This window comes from Erythrolamprus reginae, chromosome 8, assembly GCF_031021105.1.
Source record: "Erythrolamprus reginae isolate rEryReg1 chromosome 8, rEryReg1.hap1, whole genome shotgun sequence".
Classification (NCBI taxonomy): Eukaryota; Metazoa; Chordata; class Lepidosauria; order Squamata; family Dipsadidae; genus Erythrolamprus; species Erythrolamprus reginae.
Window position 1 is genome coordinate 19901934 of NC_091957.1, and position 20341 is coordinate 19922274.

Sequence of the window (20341 nt, forward strand, 5' to 3'; positions counted from 1 at the left end):
TTTTAAACAATGTGCTCAGTCTTGTGTGAAATTCCTCTCACCTCTGTAGTAGTCCTGTTCTTCCTCGTGGACAGAAAAACTTTTCCAGTTCATTTAAGTGAAGTTTTGGTCAGTGTCTTCCCCATTCTAGCATCACGAGCTTATTCAGTTTGCTGCTTAGTTGGGGTTTTATTTTATTTTTTAAATGTGTTGCTTGATGAGTTAAAACACTGAACTGTCACACATCCCACACCTCACTGCCCTGTATGTAATCTATGGTGGGCTTTTAATTCTGTCCCCCCAATCCCTGAATTCTATTTTAAAGATCGTTTTTCAAAGCTCCTGGAGCTGTTCTTTTCGCTGAGCCGGTCATTAGCAAATTTCTCCATCTCTTTGTTTATACATGTTTTGTGCTTGGAGGAAGTTAGGCCAAGAAAAACCCAGAGCATTTGACCATGTCGTGGCCCGAAATCTGAATTTCGCATTGCAACCGGCTCTTAGCATCCTCCAGTCGGCCTCATTGAAAATTCAAAATCCTGGAATTGAGAGAAGAGGGGATAGATTTAGAGTGGTGGGAATATCCACAAGCAAGATCCAGATATGAAAAAGATAAGAGAAAAGGGGGAATAGAAACCAAGAGAGCACTGGATAAAATTCTGCTGGAGCCAGACGACAAAATGATTTTAAAAACTGCATCAGTATTTACTAAATTACAAAATGGAAACAGAACACGTAAAGGACAATATGATCAAGTGGACTCAGGTTTTGGTGTATAATATTAATCTAAATGGATGGCAGCGAATCTGGGACAGAAATAAAAATGGATACTAGTGACATCCTACCAGGAGAACTGGTACACGATGGTTTTTTAGGTGGTACATAACACCTGTCCAATTGGCAAAAATCAATAAAAAGTACAAAGAAAAAAAAAGAAACTTTGAATAAACTCTGTTTACAGCCCACAGATGTGCATTTTACCATGTTAGAGCCACTTCTCTTTCAGGATTAAGAATTCCCAGGATCTCCCAACTTGGATGAAGGGATAACAAACCAGGATCGCTAAAAAGTCAGGTTTATATCCTCAACGGCGCTTCCATTTTGTGTCGATTCGCAGCAGGCTCTTTTAAGCTACCTCCCGCTAAGGATTTTGCAGAATCTTTTTCAACTGGTTTCCTTCCTCTGTTGCTAAATGCTGAACTTTCCCCTCGCTTGGCAAGAGAAACGGCAACTCCACCCCAAGAGAAAACTTAATCGTTTATAAACTGGCGGTTCTACAGTCGGATGGGACACCGCCAAATGTGCAAGGAACATGATGTGCCAAGAACATCTTAGGGTGTTAACATGAAAGAGGCAGATTGCTTCAGCCTTGCAAATATTATTATTATTAATATTATTATTATTATTATTTTAAATTTTTAATTGGATTTGTATGCCACCCCTCTCCAAGGACTCGGGGCGGCTCACAACACATAAAAAAGGCAATATATACTGCTCAAAAAAATAAAGGGAACACTTAACACAATATAAATCCAAATAAATCAAACTTCAATCAAACTGTCCACTTAGGAAACAACACTGATTGACAATCAATTTCACATGCTGTTGTGCACATTCAACTTTGTACAGAACAAAGTATTCAGTGATAATATTTCATTCATTCCGATCTAGGATGTGTTCATTTTAGGATCATATAGAAAGCTGGCAGAAGTTTTGGAACAAATCCAAAATACGTCCCATAATACTGGTCACTTTTAAGGAACGTGTTTGTTTTCGCTGTTATTTTCCATTTGAATCATTCTTTTATATATACAATTTTTTTAAAAAAAAAATTCTTCACAATCTCCTATATATTTACATATTTTTGCTGGTAAGTGAAAAGGAAGGGAGCTTGTTATAGATCTATTTCAACCTTGTTAGGTATCATCAGACAGACATAGCCTTACTGGGATTTTGCATATACTTTGGAATATATCAATAATATGCACTGCTCAAAAAAATAAAGGGAATACTTAAACAATACAATATAACTCCAAGTAAATCAAACTTCTGTGAAATCAAACTGTCCACTTAGGAAGCAACACTGATTGACAGTCAATTTCATATGTTGTACACATTCAACTTTGTACAGAACAAAGTATCCCATGAGAATATTTCTTTCATTCATATCTCGGATGTGTTGAGTGTTCCCTTTATTTTTTTGAGCAGTGTACATCAAAATCCAATTAATTAAAAGTTACATCTAAAAACTGAAGAACCAATTAAAATACTGTATACACAAATGCGGGGCAATATGCTGGCTCTGTTAAAAAGTGCTATTGCTAACATGTTGTAAGCCGCCCTGAGTCTAAGGAGAAGGGTGGCATAAAAAATCGAATTAATAATAATAACAACAATATCCATTCAATCATCAAACCCACTATACATTCATCGGCCAGGGGGCAGAGTCTAATGACCCCAAGCTTGGTGGCATACATCCCTTCCAAAATAATTATTTGTTCTAACTATTGTTAATATCCATCTATTCATAAAACTTGCCCCAAATTTTATAATATTCCAAATCTTCTTAAAGTTTCAAAGTAAGTTCTTGTCTGGCCTTCTGGTGCTTTGGAAAAATAGCTCCTCAAATACTGAGACGCTACTGTCATGTCACTCCAAATCCCTTTTTTCCACTAGACAAGACATATTTATTTATTTATTTATTTATTTATTTATTAGATTTGTATGCCGCCCCTCTCTGAAGACTCGGGGTGGCTAACAACAATAAAAAAGACAATGTAAACAAATCTAATATTAAAAATAGTCTAAAAAACCCCAGTTTAAAGAACCAATCATACATACAAGCATACCATATATAAATTCTATAAGCCTAGGGGGAAGGGAAAATTTCAATTCCCCCATGCCTGACGACAGGTGGGTTGCAAGGAGCTTGCGAAAGGCAAGGAGGGTGGGGGCAACTCTGATATCTGGGGGGAGCTGGTTCCAGAGGGTCGGGGCTGCCACAGAGAAGGCTCTTCTCCTGAGTCCCGCCAAACGACATTGTTTAGTTGACGGGACCCGGAGAAGGCCAACTCTGTGGGACCTAACTGGTCGCTGGGATTCGTGCGGCAGAAGGCGGTCCCGGAGATATTCTGGTCCGATGCCATGAAGGGCTTTATAGGTCATAACCAGCACTTTGAATTGTGACCGGAAATTGATCGGCAACCAACATAGCCAATTCTTATTTAAAGAGCAAATTATTTTCCGTCTGGAGCAGATGAGGTTAAAAAAAAAATACAAAACACAATTGTGCGGTTGATCCTTTACTGAAAAAATACAAAGGCCGGTTAACAAATCTTTTTTTATTTCTTTATTTAAATAAAGCATTTATGATTATACAGTATGAAATACTGGCTTTTGTTAGAAAAGTCACTTTGTTAAACGAAGAATAGCTCAGCTACAAGAATCACATTGCTGGGGCCGTTTTGAAAAGATAGGACCAAAAAAACCCTTTTGGAGAAAGTTAGCATTGAAAGTTTTAAAATTTAATTTAAAATTTAAAAAAAAAACTAAATTAGAATTTAATTTGTAGATGTTTATTTTTTAAATTTTAAATTATTTAAAAAAACAAAATTGTATTTTGAACTTTTGAAAAGGAGCATCTCTCGAGTCGGCAAGAAAACAGACATGCTAATATTGACCGGAGGAAACATTTAGCTAGAAGAGTCTACGGCCGTGATGGTAAACCTGTGGCATGTGTGGCCAGGGATGGCACGCAGACCCCTCTCTGTTGGCATGTATGCCGTTGACACCTGATGGTCTGATTTCTGGTGCCCTAGCTGGTCTTTGCTGGTGCCGGAAAACAGCCCAAAATTGGCCTTTATTTGGGCCTGGAAACAAAAAACAGGTGTGCGTGTGCTGGCCAGTTGGTCTTCGGGTTTCAAATGCTCCGGCGTGCGCGTGCATACAAATTCCAGTTTGAGCAATCCGTGCCCAAAAAAGCTTCGCTATCACTACCCTACGTAAGGGCTAAAAGTTTCGAGAGAAAGAAACTCACACGGTCCGATTGAAACAGATAAGCTGCAACCTTGCAAGGGCCCCTGAAGTGACCTTGCAAATGGAACGGCAATTCATTTCCTGCAACCTTGAACGCGCAAAAACGGGCAGCGCAGCTCTCTCGGTGAACGAGGGCGCAGTGAAACAAGGCGCGACCGAAGAGGAGGAAAAAATGTCCTGGTTTCAAACTGGATCCGGAGAGCGTGTTCAGGCCAGGCAAAGCCGGGCCCGAGGCTTTTTAGGGTTGTATCGAAACAACGGCCGCATCGCATGGATCTGCTTTGCAATTTGGCAACCGAAGTTTGGTCCCGTCGGTCAAGCTCCAACATGCCAGCGGTTTGCAGGGCCCAAATTAAGTAAAAAAATAATAATAATTTGGGGGTTGGGGTGGATTTGGTTTTCACTCGATAAGAGCACATCGGTTTGGGGACGGGAGCTGCGGCTCACGAATCGATCCTTCCATAGGAAGAAAACACTAAAGAAGAGAGAGAGAGAAAAAAAACGTTATTATTCAAAACTGGATCACCCCCCCAAAAAAATATACAAGAAGTCCTCAACTTACAACAGTTCATTTAGTGACTGAGCTCACAACCGCAGTGGAAAGAAGTGTTTTACGACTGCTTTCCACACTTATAAACAACCGAAGCAGCATCTCCAGGGCGACGTAATCAAAATCCAGATAGAATAGAGCAGTGACAGTGAACCTTTTTTCCCTTGGGTGCCAAAAGAGCATTTGTGTGCGTTATTGCGCATGTGCGAGAGCCCACAGCTATAATTCAATGCCTGGGAAGGGCGAAAACAGCTTCCCCTATTCCCCCCCCCCCCCGGAGGCCCTCTGGAGGCTCGAATTGGCCTCTTTTCCAATTTTTGGTGGGCCCAATAGGCTTGTGTTTCACCCACCCCAGGCTCCAAAGGCTTCCCTGGAGCCAGGGGAGAGTAAAAGCACCCTCCCCATCCCCTCCCCAGGCTCTCTGGAAGTCAAAAATGCCCTCCCAGGGCCTCTGTGCTGGACAAAAATCCACTGAACGGAACATACATGCACATTGGCTGAGCTAGGGCAATGGCTCGTGTGACAGCAGATATGGCTCCATGTGCCACCTGTGGCACCCGTGTTATAGGTTCGCCATCACTGGAATAGAGAGTTGGAAGGGTCCATGGAGGTCTTCTAGTCCAATCCCTCCTGCTTAGGCAGGAAACCCTATAGCCGGAATGGCGAACCTATGGCACATGGGCCGCAGGTAGTACACAGAGCTATATTTGAGGGTACGTGAGGCGTTGCCCTATGTCAGCTCCATCGTGCGCGGGCTCACTGGCCGACTGATTTTCGGCTTTGGGGAAAGCCGTTTTCGCCCTCCAGAGGCTTCCGGGAAGCTTCCTGAAACCCTGCAGTTCAAAAAACAGCCCAATGTGAAAACTAGACGTTTGGAGAAACGGACTTCTGGTTTGTCTGTTGTGCTGTTTTTTTGTACTCCAGGGCTCTAGGGAAGCTTCCCGGAAGCCTCCGAAGGGCGAAAAACAGCACAATGGACAAACCGGAAGTCCATTTTTCCAAACTCCTGGTTTGCCTGTTTTTTTGACTGTCTCAGGCTTCAGTGAAGCCCCGGAGTGCAAAAAACAGCACAACAGACAAACCGGAAGTCTGTTTTTCCAAATTCCCAGTTTGCCCATTTTTTTCACCATCTCTGGCTTCAGTGAGCTTGTGCGCATGTGCAGGGACGGGGGGGAGAGGGGGAATTCTGCACATGTACAGGCAGCAAAGTGGGGGGATGCATGGGGGAGAAAATGGGCGTGGGCACACCTTTCTGGCACATGAACCAAAAAAGGTTCACCCTAGAACAGTGGTTCTCAGCCTTTCTAGGGCCGCGACCCCCTTAATCCAGTTCCTCGTGTTGAGGTGACCCCCAACCATAAGTCGAGCGCCAATTCTCCTTTACAGAGTCTGAAGCTGATTGGCGGGAAGGTCAGAGGGACACCTCCCACCATCAATGCCTGATTGGTCGGATTGTAAAAAATATATTTGAAGGCACCAGAATAGAAGCTTTAGTTCTAACACCAGGGGAAGTTTGTCTTTTTCGATGATCTTAGGCGACCCCTGTGAAATGGTCGTTCGATCCCCCCCAAAGGGGTCCCAACCAAGATTGTTTGTTTTTTGGATTTATATGCCGCTTTATCTACTGTTGGGACTGCTCTAAGGGGTTTGAAAAAAAAGACAGATTTGTCTTGGCCGGCTGCCTTGTTTTCAATCCCCATGCCAGCCGAAGCGACCCAGCCCATTCTGGATTGAGTTTACTCCCAGAAACCGCTCCTATGCCTCCGATACTCACTCCTCTCTCTCAGGCCTTGCCCAAAACTCTGATAGACGTGAAACAGCGCCCAGAACAAGACGCTTTTGATTACCACCGAAATGCAGGAGCCGGTGATAATGGCCGCTTCCAAGGCGTAAGACTTCCTTTGGCCCCATTCTGTTATCACCTGGAAGAGGAGGGAGAAAAACCCGGATAAATACATTTGTACCTATAAAGCAATTAATCCCTGGAAGCAAAAAAAATGGGATGAATTTCACACCTGTCTGCATTTTCAGGGCATCTCACCTCAAATCCGCAGTTCATTCCACTCAAACAGCAAAATTTAGCCAGCTGGAAATCTCTCTCTGTCTCACTCACACACACACACTGTTAACACTGTTTCTTTTGATCCTGGTTTGTCGGTGGATTTCCAAGAAGTGGTGCTTTGTCCCTGCTTGGGCTAATCTCACGGTGCCATCTACCTTGCAGGGATGTTGTGAGATGACGGGAAAGGACAATGGCCTAGGAGCCAAGTGCAGTCTCTTGGATCAAAAAAGTTGAGATCTGTGTGCATTCTGATGCCTAATTGGGAGACTTTGACCATCCAATGGTTGCCAAGGGAAGGGAGGAGGAGGAGGAAGAGGAAGAAGAAGGGAAGGGGGAAGAGGGAAGGGAAGGAAATGAGGAAGAAAGAAAAGAAGGAAAGGGAAGGAAAGAGGAAGGAAAGGAAAGGAGAGGATGGGAGGGAGGGAAGGAAGAAAAAGGAAGGGGAGGGGAGGAGAAGGGGAAGGGGAAGAGGAAGGGAGGAGGAGGAGGAAGAAGAGGAAGAGGAAGAAGAAGGGAAGGGGGAAGAGGGAAGGGAAGGAAATGAGGAAGAAAGAAGAGAAGGAAAGGGAAGGAAAGTAAAAGTAAAGTAAAAGGGCAGACTAGATGGACCATGGGGTCTTTTTCTGCCGTCAGTCTTCTATGTTTCTATGAAAGAGGAAGGAAAGGAACGGAGAGGATGGGAGGGAGGGAAGGAAGAAAAAGGAAGGGAAAGGAAAGGAGGGGAAGGAAGGAACGAAAGAGAGAAAGAAAAGAAAACTGCTCTCCCTCTGCTTAATCCTAACCTTGAAAGCTGCTGAAAAATTATCTCTTGTTTTGTTTTTTTTTAAGAACGATTGTTGTGTTCAAGGCTGCTGGGGGTTTTATCTGCGGTGACTAGGAGAAACATTCCAGAGGGGTTTGACGTTAAAAAGGGCTTTGAGAAACCTCAAAAATATTCTGTTTTGGGGGGGGGGGTGTTTAACCTTGAGGGTCTGACACTGCTGCTCCAAAGGGACCTTCATCCGGCATTTGGAAAGCTGTCCAAGTTAGCTTGACGTATTGTTGCTAGGATTGCTTCAGACAACGGGGTTGTGACACAAAGGGGAGACTCTGACGTTCAGAAAAAATGTGATTTAAACATAGAAAATTGATGGCAGAAAAAGACCTCATGGTCCACCTACTCTGCCCTTATACTATTTCCTTTGTTTTATCTTAGGATGGATCTATGTTTATCCCAGGCATGTTTAAATTCAGTTCCTGTGGATTGACCAACCATGTCTGCCCTCCCTTAAACGGTTTACAGAGTGTCAGCCTATTGCCCCCAATAATCTGGGTCCTCATTTTACCGACCTTGGAAGGATGGAAGGCTGAGTCAACCTTGAACCTACTGAGATTCGATCTGCAAAACTGTTGGCAGCCGGTGATCAGCAGAAGTAGCCTGCAGTACTGCACTCTAAGCACTGTGCCACCGAGGCTCTTAACCTCCACGAAGATTCACCAGCCTTATGAACCAACTTCCTGACTTTTAACATGCTGGGTAATTTTTTAAAGAAGCGATGTGCTCTTTGGAAACTTGCATTTTTTCGAGCTCCAAATTCTATTCCAGGAAATGGGCTAAAAAAACCCTCTGCCATCCTTTTCTCCCAGGGCTATGTTTCTGAGAAATTTCCCCCTTATCCTCCCGAGATCAGCAAGCTGAAAGTTTGGCAAGACTTACCGCGTAGAGCAGGTACGCCAGATAAGCCACTTCGGGTAAATTCTGAATCACAAAAATCCAGGCGAGAGGTTTTAACTCTTTTAAGATCTGGGAGGGAAAGAAAGCAAAGTAAAAAACAGAAGGCAGGGAATGATTGAAGGCTCGCGGGTTGAAAAAAAAGCCTATCACATGGATTTCAGATATAAAAAAAATAAAAATACAGCCCCAGGCGACAGTTCTCCCCAAATTGATTATTGATCAATGCGCTCTAGATGGGGCTACTCTTGAAGAGTGTTCGGGGGCGGCAGATAGCTCAGAACGCAGCTGTGGAAGCTGTTGTGGGTGTGCCACATAACACCAACACTTCGCACCCTGCACAGGCTGCCAATTGGTCAATTGAAAGTGTTGGTTATCATTTATCATTATTTATTTCATTTATTAGATTTGTATGCCGTCCCTCTCCAAAGACTCGGGGCAGCTTACAGGATACAATATAAAACTGAATACAGAGACAAATCTAATTTTTTACTACCTAAGCTAAACATAGAAACATAGAAGATTGACGGCAGAAAAAGACTTCATGGTCCATCTAGTCTGCCCTTATACTATTTCTTGTACAGTATTTCATCTTAGGATGGATATATTTATCCCAGGCATGTTTACATTCAGTTACTGTGGATTTACCAACCACATCTTCTGGAAGTTTGTTCCAAGCATTTACTCCTCTTTCAGTTAAATATTTTCTCACCTTGCTTCTAATCTTTCCCCCAACTAACCTCAGATTGTGCCCTCTCCTTCATGAGGTGCGGTGACCAGAACTACACAGTACTGTACTCCAAGTATGGATTTGTTTGGTGTGCATGTGTGTATGACTGTATAGTTTTGCCTACGGGTTTTTATTGATGGATTTTACGGGGGTTTTACTTTTTAAAATTGTTTATATTTGACTTTTTATTGTATTTGTATAAGGCTCCCTTTGAAGAATGCTCAGAGATGGCAACTGGTTCAAAATAGAAACATAGCAACATAGACGGCAGAAAAAGACCTTAAAATGCAGCCGCGCGAGCTATCATGGGCCTTCCCAGATACGCCCATGTCTCACCATCACTCCGTGTGCTGCATTGGTTGCCAGTTAGTCTCCGATCACAGTTCAAAGTGTTGATTTCGACCTCTTAAAGCCCTATATGGCTTAGGACTTGATTACTTACAGGACCGTCTCTTGCCTCGTATACCCCAGCAACTGGTTAGGCCTCACTGTCAGCCTTCTCCAGGTCCCGTCAGCCACGCAATGCCAGCTGGCGGGTTCTAGGGGAAGGGCCTTCTCTGTGGTAGCCCTGGCCCTCTGGAACATGTTAATCAGCGGTCCCCAAACTACAGCCCGTGGGCCGCATGCGGCCCGCTGAGGCCATTTATCCAGCCCAGGGGTGAGTGAGAGAGAGAGAGAGAAGTGGAGAGAAAGAAAGGGAAGGAGAAGGGAAAAAGGGAGGGAAAGAGAAGTGGAGAGGAAGGAAGAAGGGAGGGAGGAAGAGAGAGAGAGTGAGAAAGAGCGAGTGAAAGAGAGAAAGAGAGAGTGAAAGAGAGGAGAAGGAAGGAGGGAGGGAAGGAAGGAAGGAAGGAGAAATGGAGGGAAAAGGAAGGAAGGAAAGAAGGAAGAAGAAATGGAGGGAACAAGGAAGGAAGAATGAAATGAATGGAGGGACGGAGGAAGGATTGACTTTTTTGGGGGGGTTGTACATTTTTTAAAATTTTTCTCTCAACATACATTCAAACAATACAGTGTACCATCTAATTTTCCATGAATAAAATGCGGTATTTTGTTAGTAACTAATATCAATCATCAAAAAAGTTGCAAAAGTTTTTTTTCTAATGTTGTCATCCAGGTAATACTTTTCTTTTAATTAAATTCCCTCCTTAACGTTCCTTCAAAAAGTACAACACCAATTATATTTCTAATTTATTAACCATTATGCCAAAGTGCTTCCTTCTTTCTTTATACATTTTTCTATAAATCTAAAAACCTTGTATAGCCAATCAGATGTTAACAAGAGAAAATTAAAAACAAAACATAAACATATATGAATTTCAGACTTCTCCCCCCCCCCTGCTAAATAGTATGTTCCCATTTTGTTTTTTACTTTAAAATAAGGTATGTGCAGTGTGCATAGAGATTTGTTCATAGTTTTTTTTATAGTCCGGCCATCCAACAATCCAAGGGACAGTGAACAGGCCCCTGTGTAAAAAGTTTGGGGACCCCTGATGTTAATTAATATAATACTGCATGAGAAATACTAATGATCTAATGGTCATTTCGAGAAATCCTTTCTTAGCAAGCACCTAGAAACCAAGAGGAACATACGTGCCAAGTTTCGAGTTTGTAAGCTTTACAATTCTGGAGATTTCATGATGAATGAGTGACTTTTTTATATATATACTTACTGCAATGATGCCACAGGCCACCTTCACAACAGCCCAACAAATCCCAGCAGCCAGGAATATGCTGTGGAGACTTGAGATCTCCTGGGTTGCGGTCAGCAGCAGGACACACAAACAGAGCTGGGGAATAGAAGAGAGATCTCAAAACAATAGTGAGGATCCTTTTCTCCCCCAAATCCGGCAGTGGCTAAGGGTCCTATCTTGACCGCTTCAAGGGATCTTACAAATTCACTTACACTGCATAATATTATGAAGTCTGGGATAAGGTCTATGATTGCTTGAACAGAAGAATAAGGAATAGCTAAACAAATATATTATATAGAAGTAAATAACTATAAATTTGTAAATAGTAGGAAATATAAGTTTCTTTGTATTATATGATCTGCAAAGGTTTTTCTCGGGAAACTTCTGATAAAAAGCTTCTAGCTGCCCAGAGCAAAGGGAGCGTTTCTTTTCTCTGGGCGCTGGCAGAGGTTTATTCCCACTCCAAGCGCCCAGAGAAAGGAAAACGCTTTGTTTGCTCTGGACTGCCAAAGCCTCCTTAAGCACTACCGAAAGGCTCCTCTGGCAGCCTGAGGTGGCCAGGATTAAAGGGGGAATGGCAGGAAACTGGCCGGGCCTTCGTGCTGCTCTCAAATTTCCTGGGAAATTTTTCCAGACTCAGGTTCTTAAGTAGAAAATGGTTCTTAAGTAGAGACAAAAAAATCTTGAACACCCGGTTCTTGTCTAGAAACGTTCTTAAGTAGAGGCATTCTTAGGTAGAGGTACCACTGTACTTGCAATCAAAGAAGTAACATGGCTAGATGCTTTCAGATGTAACCATAGGCTTCCCAGCACGAAGGTTAGGGATATATTAAAAATTCAGCTCTTAGAGATGATCTAAACCAGTAAAACGATTAGCCAGGTTCATACTAACTTCCAATCTCCAAGGCAAAGAAAATTGGAAGCTGAGTTTAGAGTTTAATTTTCTTTCTTTTCTTTTCGCAATTCTACATCCATAACTTATTAGAGCTAAAAAGAACTCAAAGAACACATACTAGATCTGAATGAATGAAATATTCTCATCGAATACTTTGTAGAAAGTTGAATGTGCTGACAACATGTGAAATTGGTTGTCAATCAGTGTCGCTTCCTAAGTGGACAGTTGGATTTCACAGAAGTTTGATTTATTTGGAGTTGTATTGTTTAAGTGTTCCCTTTATTTTTTTGAGCATTTTTTTGAGCATTGTGTATATATATATATATTCATCCACCGATGAATAGCATCAGAGAAAATTGCGGCCAGGGCCTTGGCATTGTAAATTAGCATTAATTCAGAAAAGGCTCCCGTTCTGAAGCTGTTCTGTCTCCAAACTCTTGAAGAGTTTGGAGACAGAACTTTCGTTTCGTGCACAATATGAGGCTGGAAGTAAAGGAAGCTGTCTCCTTTTTTTAATGTCCAGATATTTGAATTTGAATTTATTAGATTTATAAGCCGCCCTTCCCCAATGGACTCAGGGCAGCGTACAAAGATAAAAACATTATACAATCAATAAGACCACATGAATTTAAAACACTCAGCTGTCAATCATTCATCCTAAAACCTTCGTATAAACCAGTGTTTCCCAATCTTGGCAACTTGAAGATATTTGGACTTCAACTCCCAGAATTCCCCAGCCAGCGAATGCTGGCTGGGGAATTCTGGGAGTTGAAGTCCAAATATCTTCAAGTTGCCAAGGTTGGGAAACACTGGTATAAACATTTGCGGCAAAACATTCATCTATCAATCTTTCATCAATTTGGGCCAGAGCAGTGTGTGTTAGAAACATACTGTAGAAACATAGAAGATTAACGGCAGAAAAAGACCTCCTGGTCCATCTAGTCTGCCTTTATACTATTTCCTGTATTTTATCATAGGATGGATCTATGTTTATCCCAGGCCTGTTTCAATTCAGTTGCTGTGGATTGACCAACCACGTCCGCTGGAAGTTTGTTCCAAGCATCTACTCCTCTTTCAGTAAAATAATATTTTCTCATCTTGCTTCTGATCTTTCCCCCAACTAACCTCAGATTGTGGCCCCTTTGTTCTTGGGTTCACTTTCCTATTAAAAACACTTCCCTCCTGAACCTTATTGAACCCTTGAACAGATTTAAATGTTTTCGATTAAATATGTTGTTCCTCAACGGGCCGCTGAGACAACACTGTATTGTAGACAAAGGTCCTAAAAACACCGAACTTCGAGAGATAACCACCCATCTCCATTCTGGGTCTTTCCAACAGGACTACAGCGCCCATTTTCTGTCGGGGCAGAATGGTTAGAACTGGAGTCCAAGCCACTCTGTACCAGAGGCCGGAAAAAAAGGCCAACTTGCATAACTCTAAAAGCCTCTTTGTTTGTTTGTTGGCGATCTTTGGCGGCAGGAAAAGGGGAAGTCCATGACGCCCAGGTTAACAGGACTCAAAAAAAAGGGGGGGGATGTGGGTTTGGTGCTAGGAGCTACCTGAGCCTGAAGGTCAAAGGTCAGCATGGAAAAGCAGAGGTTCAGCATGAAATATTGGGCTTGGAGGCTCTCCAGTGCGCCGCCCACTCGGAAGGCCATACGGCTCTCGCTCTGAATGAGGATCACGGCGCAGCAGACGTCGAAGGCCCCCACCAGAAGGATCAGGACGAAGCGAGCCTGGTAGGAGAGAGAGGAAGGAGGGGGAGTAGAAAGGAGAACCCCACTTTGCCCAGCGGAGCCCCCCCCCCGGATCCTCCCCTCTTGAGCTCAAAACGGGACACCTCCTCGCCATCACTAACACTGAAGTGGATCCCGTTCAAGAGGAGACCGATTTGGTGCTGGCACCCGAGTCGGATAGTGGGGAGGATGGTGAGGCAGAGGTTCAGCTATGGCCTTCGGAACCTCCAGCATCTCTTGGCAGTGATGAGGAAGAATTTTAGACTTTTAATTAGATTTGTTACTGTATATTGTTTTATCACTGTTGTGAGCCGCCCCGAGTCTGTGGAGAGGGGCGGCATACAAATCTAATAAATAATAATAATAAGAAGAAGAAGAAGAGGCTTCTCCTCTTCTTGATGCACGAGTGCGCAGGGCTGCCAAGAGACAGGAATGGCTACTCCAGAGAAGGTCTCCTCAGCAGTAGGATTTGGGGATAATTGGCCACTCTAGTCTACTTAAAGACAGCAGAGGCAGCAGAAAGCCTCCAGAAAGCAATGTTTTAGAACGTCTATCCGTTCTGAGTGTCTCGTGAATTTCTGTTTCGGATTGCTTATCAAAGAAGCCTTTGGAAACTAAGAAATAATTGCATTGCTCTGATTTAAGACTTTATGAACTTATGCCAGATGCTAACGAGGATTAATTAGCTGCTGAGTTTTTTGTGTAAGAAAAGTTTGCTTTTGAATCTGTGTGAGTGTCCCTAGTATTAAGTCAGTTATTGTTAGTGGTTTATGGATTAAGTTCGTCCAAACTGTGTGTTTGTTACATTCTTAACTGGGGGCAGGAGAGAGAGAATACAGCCAGATGCTCACCAACAACTCCGGCTTCTGCTTGGCGGGCAGGACAGTGAAGTTGATCACGGAGCGTAGCATGACCAAGGCGATAGAAAGGATGAAGACGAGAAGCTCCTGCCGATTCTCTTGCAGGATTCCTCGGCTGACGTAATAGATGCAGAAAACTGCCACAAACAAAAGAGGCCGGGTTATCGGTTGCCAGCGAAGAGGGGGGAGAAGTGAATTCCCAGGGTGGAAGCAGAGCCATGAGATCAGCTCCGGATTTGAATTTGCCCTCAATGAGGACTGGAACCTTGCTTCATTTAAAACAGATAAAAGCAAAGGGAACGACCTGAAAAGATTCATTTTTAATACATTCTCTAGATCAGTGTTTCCCAACCTTGACAACTTGAAAATATCTGGACTTCAACTCCCAGAAGTCCCCAGCCAGCATTCACTGTCTGGGGAATTCTGGGAGTTGAAGTCCAAATATCTTCAAGTTGCCAAGGTTGGGAAACACTGCTCTAGATTCATCGCTTGCCTTTCTCAAGTACCAAGTAATTATATTAATTGGATTCAAGGTGTGATTTTTATACTGTTTTTTTTTACTGTGTTGTGAGCTGCCCTGAGTCCTCGGAGAGGAACAGCATATAAAATCAATTAATAAATAAAATACACTGCTCAAAAAAATAAAGGGAACCCTCAAATAACGCATCCTAGATATGAATGAATGAAATATTCTCATTGAATTCTTTGTACAAAGTTGAATGTGCTGACAACAAAATTGATTGTTCACAATCAGTGAAATTGATTGTCAGTCAGTGTTGCTTCCTAAGTGGACAGTTTGATTTCACAGAAGTTTGATTTACTTGGAGTTATATTCTGTTTTTTAAGTGTTCCCTTTATTTTTTTTAGCAGTATAAATAAATAAACTAGCAGTATCCCCCAAGTGACAAAAAGCAGCTACAAAGGAAAATTAATGCTCAAATTAGCTAATCAGTCAGTTTCCTGTGCTACTGCCTCGGTGAGGGACTCGGTAAGCCATGGTTTGTTTTAATTATGGTTTGAACAGACCAAGAAGGACAGATTCAGATATTGAACCACAATGGGAGCTGATTTACTTTAGTGCTACGGATAAAATCCAACCTTTGCATAAACTAGGCAGGGATTAAAAATGAGAAATGTTTACTTTCTACAGCCAAAGATGAAAATATTCTGGCTGCAGGATTCTGGGAGTTGAAATCCACAAGTATTAAAAGTTGCCAAGTTTGGGGACCCCTGTTCTGGAGTGACCCAGGTCCATATTTTGGCTTCTTCTTGCAAACTGTCTCTGGCCATTGAAAGATCTGTCTCTGTCTTTGGATCTTTATCCATCAAAACTACAAGGTGGGAAACTCTTGCTGAAGGCAAGGATTCAAGTGGTAGAGAACTTTGGAGAGGATTCCTATAAAATGTGGGACAGCATCGTCATCTACTGCCTGCACTGAATATTACAGTTTATAGGGCAGTGGAAGACTTTAAGCAAGCCAATGAACAGGCAGTGACCTCTATAAACAATTGTTAGGATTGTCCAAGTTTTGACCCTCTCCCTTGGGATGCAGAAATCGCTGCGAGCTGGATGAAAGTAACTACAGACAACCCTTAACTTACTGTGGTGTATTTAGATTACAAGATTACAATCGCACTAGAAAAAAGTGACATGACGTGTTTTTTTCCACACTTACGACAAACACACTTTGCAGCATCCCCATGGTTGTGTGATCAAAGTTCAGACAGTCTGGCAATCGACTGGCAATTTATGACCGTTCCAATTCCCTGAGGCCTTTTGTGACAAGCAAACTCAATGGCAAAGGCCTGATTGACTTAAACAGAACAACTGCAGTGATAGACTTACCGGGAACAACTGTGGCCAGAAAAAAGTCATTAAAAATATAATCAAAACTGTCTCGTTTAGCAATGGAAATTTTGCTCACCTCCATTGAGATTGTTAAATCAAGGACTACCTACACTTACGCTCTAGGAATGATTGACAGGATTAAAAGCTGGTCCTTAGATCAAAAGTAGGATGAACCAGACCTAGGATAGCGCATGGAAGTTGGGCTCCACACAACTATAGCCGAATATAAAGCAGATTAAATTGTCCTTTACATTTTTGTGCAAGAATTAGATCAGTCTAGATCTCTGTCAAAAATATAATTTGTATTACAGGGTGTCCAGGAGGAAAGCATTTTGAAATTCCCTGGTATTTCCCTGTAACTTGCAATCTAGTTAAGGCGCAGCCGTAGATGACCTCATACCAAACAGCTAAGCCTTGGAGAAATATTGGTAGCTGAAGAAGCAAGTTGTGGCCACAGTTATGCTCATTTTTGCTTGACTCTGCCGGGGTTTTTTTACAAAACGTTTCCCTGACTTTTAAACATTTTAATACAGTTTGGGTTTTTTTCATCTGATTTATTCTGGTTTTTTCATGAATTCCCTGATAATTCCCTGATATTTCCCAAACCGTCAATTTCCCTGATAATTCCCCAATTCCCCTATTTTCCAGGTTTGCTGGACACCCTGTATTAAAAAAAAGAATCCACTTTTCTGCCCACGAGAGTTCACCTTCTCCACTATTTTAGTTTGTAAGGTTTGCCAATCAGGACAATTCTTTGATTACCAAGGCCAATGATCTGGATAAGAGACACAGTGAAGTCATCATTTTTCTGCTGGATGAGGGTCTCTATGGTTAATCCAATGACACTCAACAATGAAAGGATGGTGACACAGAAGAAGATCTTGACGGGGGAGGACAGTTCAGACCATCGTTTGATCTGGAACGATAAAGAACGCAGGTAACATAAAGAGAAATCCTCCTTCCAATTGGACTTCAGCTTCCCCGTTTAGTCCACAATCCCGGTTTAATTTCCATCTGGTAATTTGCTTTCTGGAGTTGGCTAAGGGACGTGCCATCAGCTTCTGCATGCCATGTTTGTAAAATGAGCAGAAAGCAATGGATGGCCGTGCCTCAACGTCTTCTGCCTGGCAGGACAGCTGAGCACATTTAAGCTCAAAGTCAAACACACAAACTGGAGTTTCAGAAACACCAAAATATATTTCCTTAACAAGTTGGCTGAGAGCTGCAATTGCAGCAAAAGAATGTCTGTTTACTGCCAAAGAGTCTGAGATCTCTTCAAGGCCGATAACCAATGTCCCCCCCCCCCCAAGGTTTGTAAATAATGTCTCCGAACTGGGCTGAAGCAAGGGTACCCACTATTTTTTTTTCAATAGCTACAGTCTTTCATAAAGCAATTGTCCAAAGGCTGAGTTTCTCCAAGAAAGCAGGGATGTTGGCTTAGAGAAAACTCTGGATCTGTTTCTCTTTTCTCTGTTAAACCACGAACGATAACTCCTGCAAAGAACACTCCCCCCTTTTATGCATCTGTGATCAAGATCTCCTCCTGCGTCTGAACAACTCTTCTTGTCTTCCCCTAATCCTTCGCGCACACACCTTCAAAATTGGATCATTAATCAACCCCACCCCCTCATCCAATCCAGACAAGGCCCTGGGTATGGGTTCCATAGGCATTGCAGGGACCTCTACCTCTATCTCTCCAGAACCTTCATGTTCCATCTTCCCCCTCACTGTCTGAATCCTCCGATAGCCACACAGGTCTCCGATGTTCGGATGGACCCAGCTCCTTTGGCTCAAAGTCTGTTACCAGAGGAGCTGGCACAACACAACGTACCTCAGATCAGAATTACATCTGTTCTTTCTCTCCAGATATTATGCACACGCAGTCCAATGGGGCTCAAACCAATTAATAACAAGACCGCTGAAGTTCAGATACTTACCGGGCCGCATGGCGTGGCTATCAGATCTTGGTGTCTCGGCGTTAGGTTGGGCAGTGGCGAATTTATGGTTTCATTTGGCAAAGGAGAGGCCAGCGCTTCCTCTGACTGGGAAAGGAGAACCCTAGATGGACAATCAAAAAAATAAAAAATAAAAGGAAAATTGTATGTGGAGGTTCAGATAAATATGTTACATGTGGAAATGCGCTGGTCCATCACCAGCATGCTGTCGGCAGGACGGGAAGGAATTGGGAAAGAAGTCCTTCGTTCAGGAACCGAACTCTTAACCATTTTCAATTTTTGTAAAAAACAAAGTCGGGATTTGACTGGAGGATCTAAGACAGATGTTGGCCGGTGAAAGTTGGGGGTTTTCAACATCTGGAATGTCACATGGGAACGGTCTGGATGCCCAGCAGAGGCTTGGCTGAACTCCAAACTTTGCTCCCGACGGGGTGAGAGGAAGATTTTGTGAACTGCATAGGGTCGCTCCTCAAGGGGAGGAAAGTATTAGGTTTCGAAGACATGGATTGATTGATTGATTGATACATACATACGAAGGTCACCCAGAAAGCAATGCACCACCTTTTTTTTCTCAGCCTACAGTAATGGTATGAATGCAAAACTTTAGATACACATTATTTGAATTGTCAGGAGCGCATGGGTAAATTTTGTGTTTCTTCAGACAGATAGCATAGCTGCAGCCGTGTTTCAAAATGGCGTCTGTAAGGGATGTACATTACAAGCAGCAGGTAATGAATTGAATTTCTCACTGCGAAGAAAGAAACTGTTGGAAACATTCACAAACGTTTGTGTAGTTTATGGAGAATCTGCAGTCTATAGAAGTACGGTTAGTCACGGGAGACATTTTGAGGACGACGAAGAGGTGATTCACATGGTGCAGAAATGGCTTCGTGACCAGGACAAGGAGTGGTACCAACAGGGCATACACGTCCTTGTGTCTCGCTGGAGGAAGGCCATAGAATGGGGTGGAGATTACGTGGAAAAATAGAGAGTGTAGAAGAAACATTCTTTCTTGTGTGTAATTCTCATTGTGTTTCAATAAATAATTGTGGAAGGAAAAAATATGGTGCATTACTTACTGGTCGACCCTCGTACATACATACTCCTATGCCTCCCAATTCCACTGGGATTGGAGGGAAGCCCTTTGAATCTTTTGCGAACCGTGGCAAAATCGCAACAACTGGCGCATTTCAAGTGAGGTGGTTGTGTATTAGGGCACCACTGAAGTTTTGGTTTGCATTGGCACAAGGGGCAGGAAAATCGCCAGGGCCATCAGCTTCCAGATGCTGAAATTAACTTAGAAAGCTAAGTTTCTAGTTCTCCTGAGGTGGGTGGGTCCATGCTGAGGTTCCTTTTGCACATGCATGGAGGACTAGAAACTTAGCTTTTAAAGTTAACTTTGCACCAGGAAACTGCCAACGCAAACCAAAACTTCAGTGGTGCTGTAACGCACATCCACCTCACTCGAAATGATTTATTCATGGTTTATTTATCACAGTTGGTGCAATATGTGGAGCCAATCATCATCATTGGCCGGCTCCACATATTGCGCCAAGTGTGATAGGGTTCACGCTTAATCCTGCAAACTCAGTTGGGCTGATTGAATAAACCGTGATTCCTGAATAAACCATGATTCTTGAATAAACTGTAATTCCTAAATAAATCATGATTGCATAAACCAGGATAAGCATGAAATGCAAGGTCCCAGAGACTCCAGGTTCCATAATCCCCAGGTAGCACGTCTGAAGTGATGGGGACTGTAGTCCCACATCCTCAACCCACCCTAGTCATTCCCTAAGGAAAACCCATACCATCTGAGGGGCGTGACGTCAGAGGAGGCGTAACGTCACGCCGCGACTAGAGAGACGGAGCTGTAACGGAAAGATCGGTCGGCTTCCTTTTCCCTGCCCCCCTTCCCCCCCCCCCCGCATCGTCTACGGGTCCCCGCAAGGCGCAAGTCACCGGCTGGTACCTCGTGCCGGGCGTCTCCATGGCGACGGCCACCGTTACATGTCCCAGCCGGACGAAGAAGGGGCCACTCCCGAAAATGGGAAGTGCTCTCGGGCGGTGGCCATAGAGAAGGAAGGGCCCGAGCAGAGGAACGTCCGGCTGAGGCGGAAACGCGCAATTTTAAAAGCCCCGCGCACACCCTTCTGGGGAGACTTCCTAGTCGAGGTGCCATAGAGATGAGGCGCCTAGACTTACTTCCCACTCTAAGTCTGTCTGCAGCGGTATTTTTCCTCATTTGATATTGCTATCTCGTGACGTCACTTCCTTCTCACCAATAA

General features: G+C 43.3%; 1 protein-coding gene across 1 annotated transcript; it reads right to left on the reverse strand.

Moving 5' to 3' along the window:
* Window positions 1-3302: 3302 nt before the first annotated feature.
* LOC139171200 (uncharacterized) lies at window positions 3303-20274 on the reverse strand. Its single transcript, XM_070759135.1, has 9 exons — window positions 20026-20274; window positions 18036-18156; window positions 16861-17014; window positions 14241-14386; window positions 13213-13389; window positions 10735-10851; window positions 8320-8406; window positions 6336-6483; window positions 3303-4486 (listed from the first exon to the last, which is right to left on the reverse strand). The coding sequence occupies exons 1-9, from the start codon at window positions 20043-20045 to the stop codon at window positions 4455-4457; spliced, it is 1002 nt and encodes a 333-aa protein (XP_070615236.1). The 5' UTR covers window positions 20046-20274; the 3' UTR covers window positions 3303-4454.
* Between the last annotated feature and the right edge of the window lie 67 nt (window positions 20275-20341).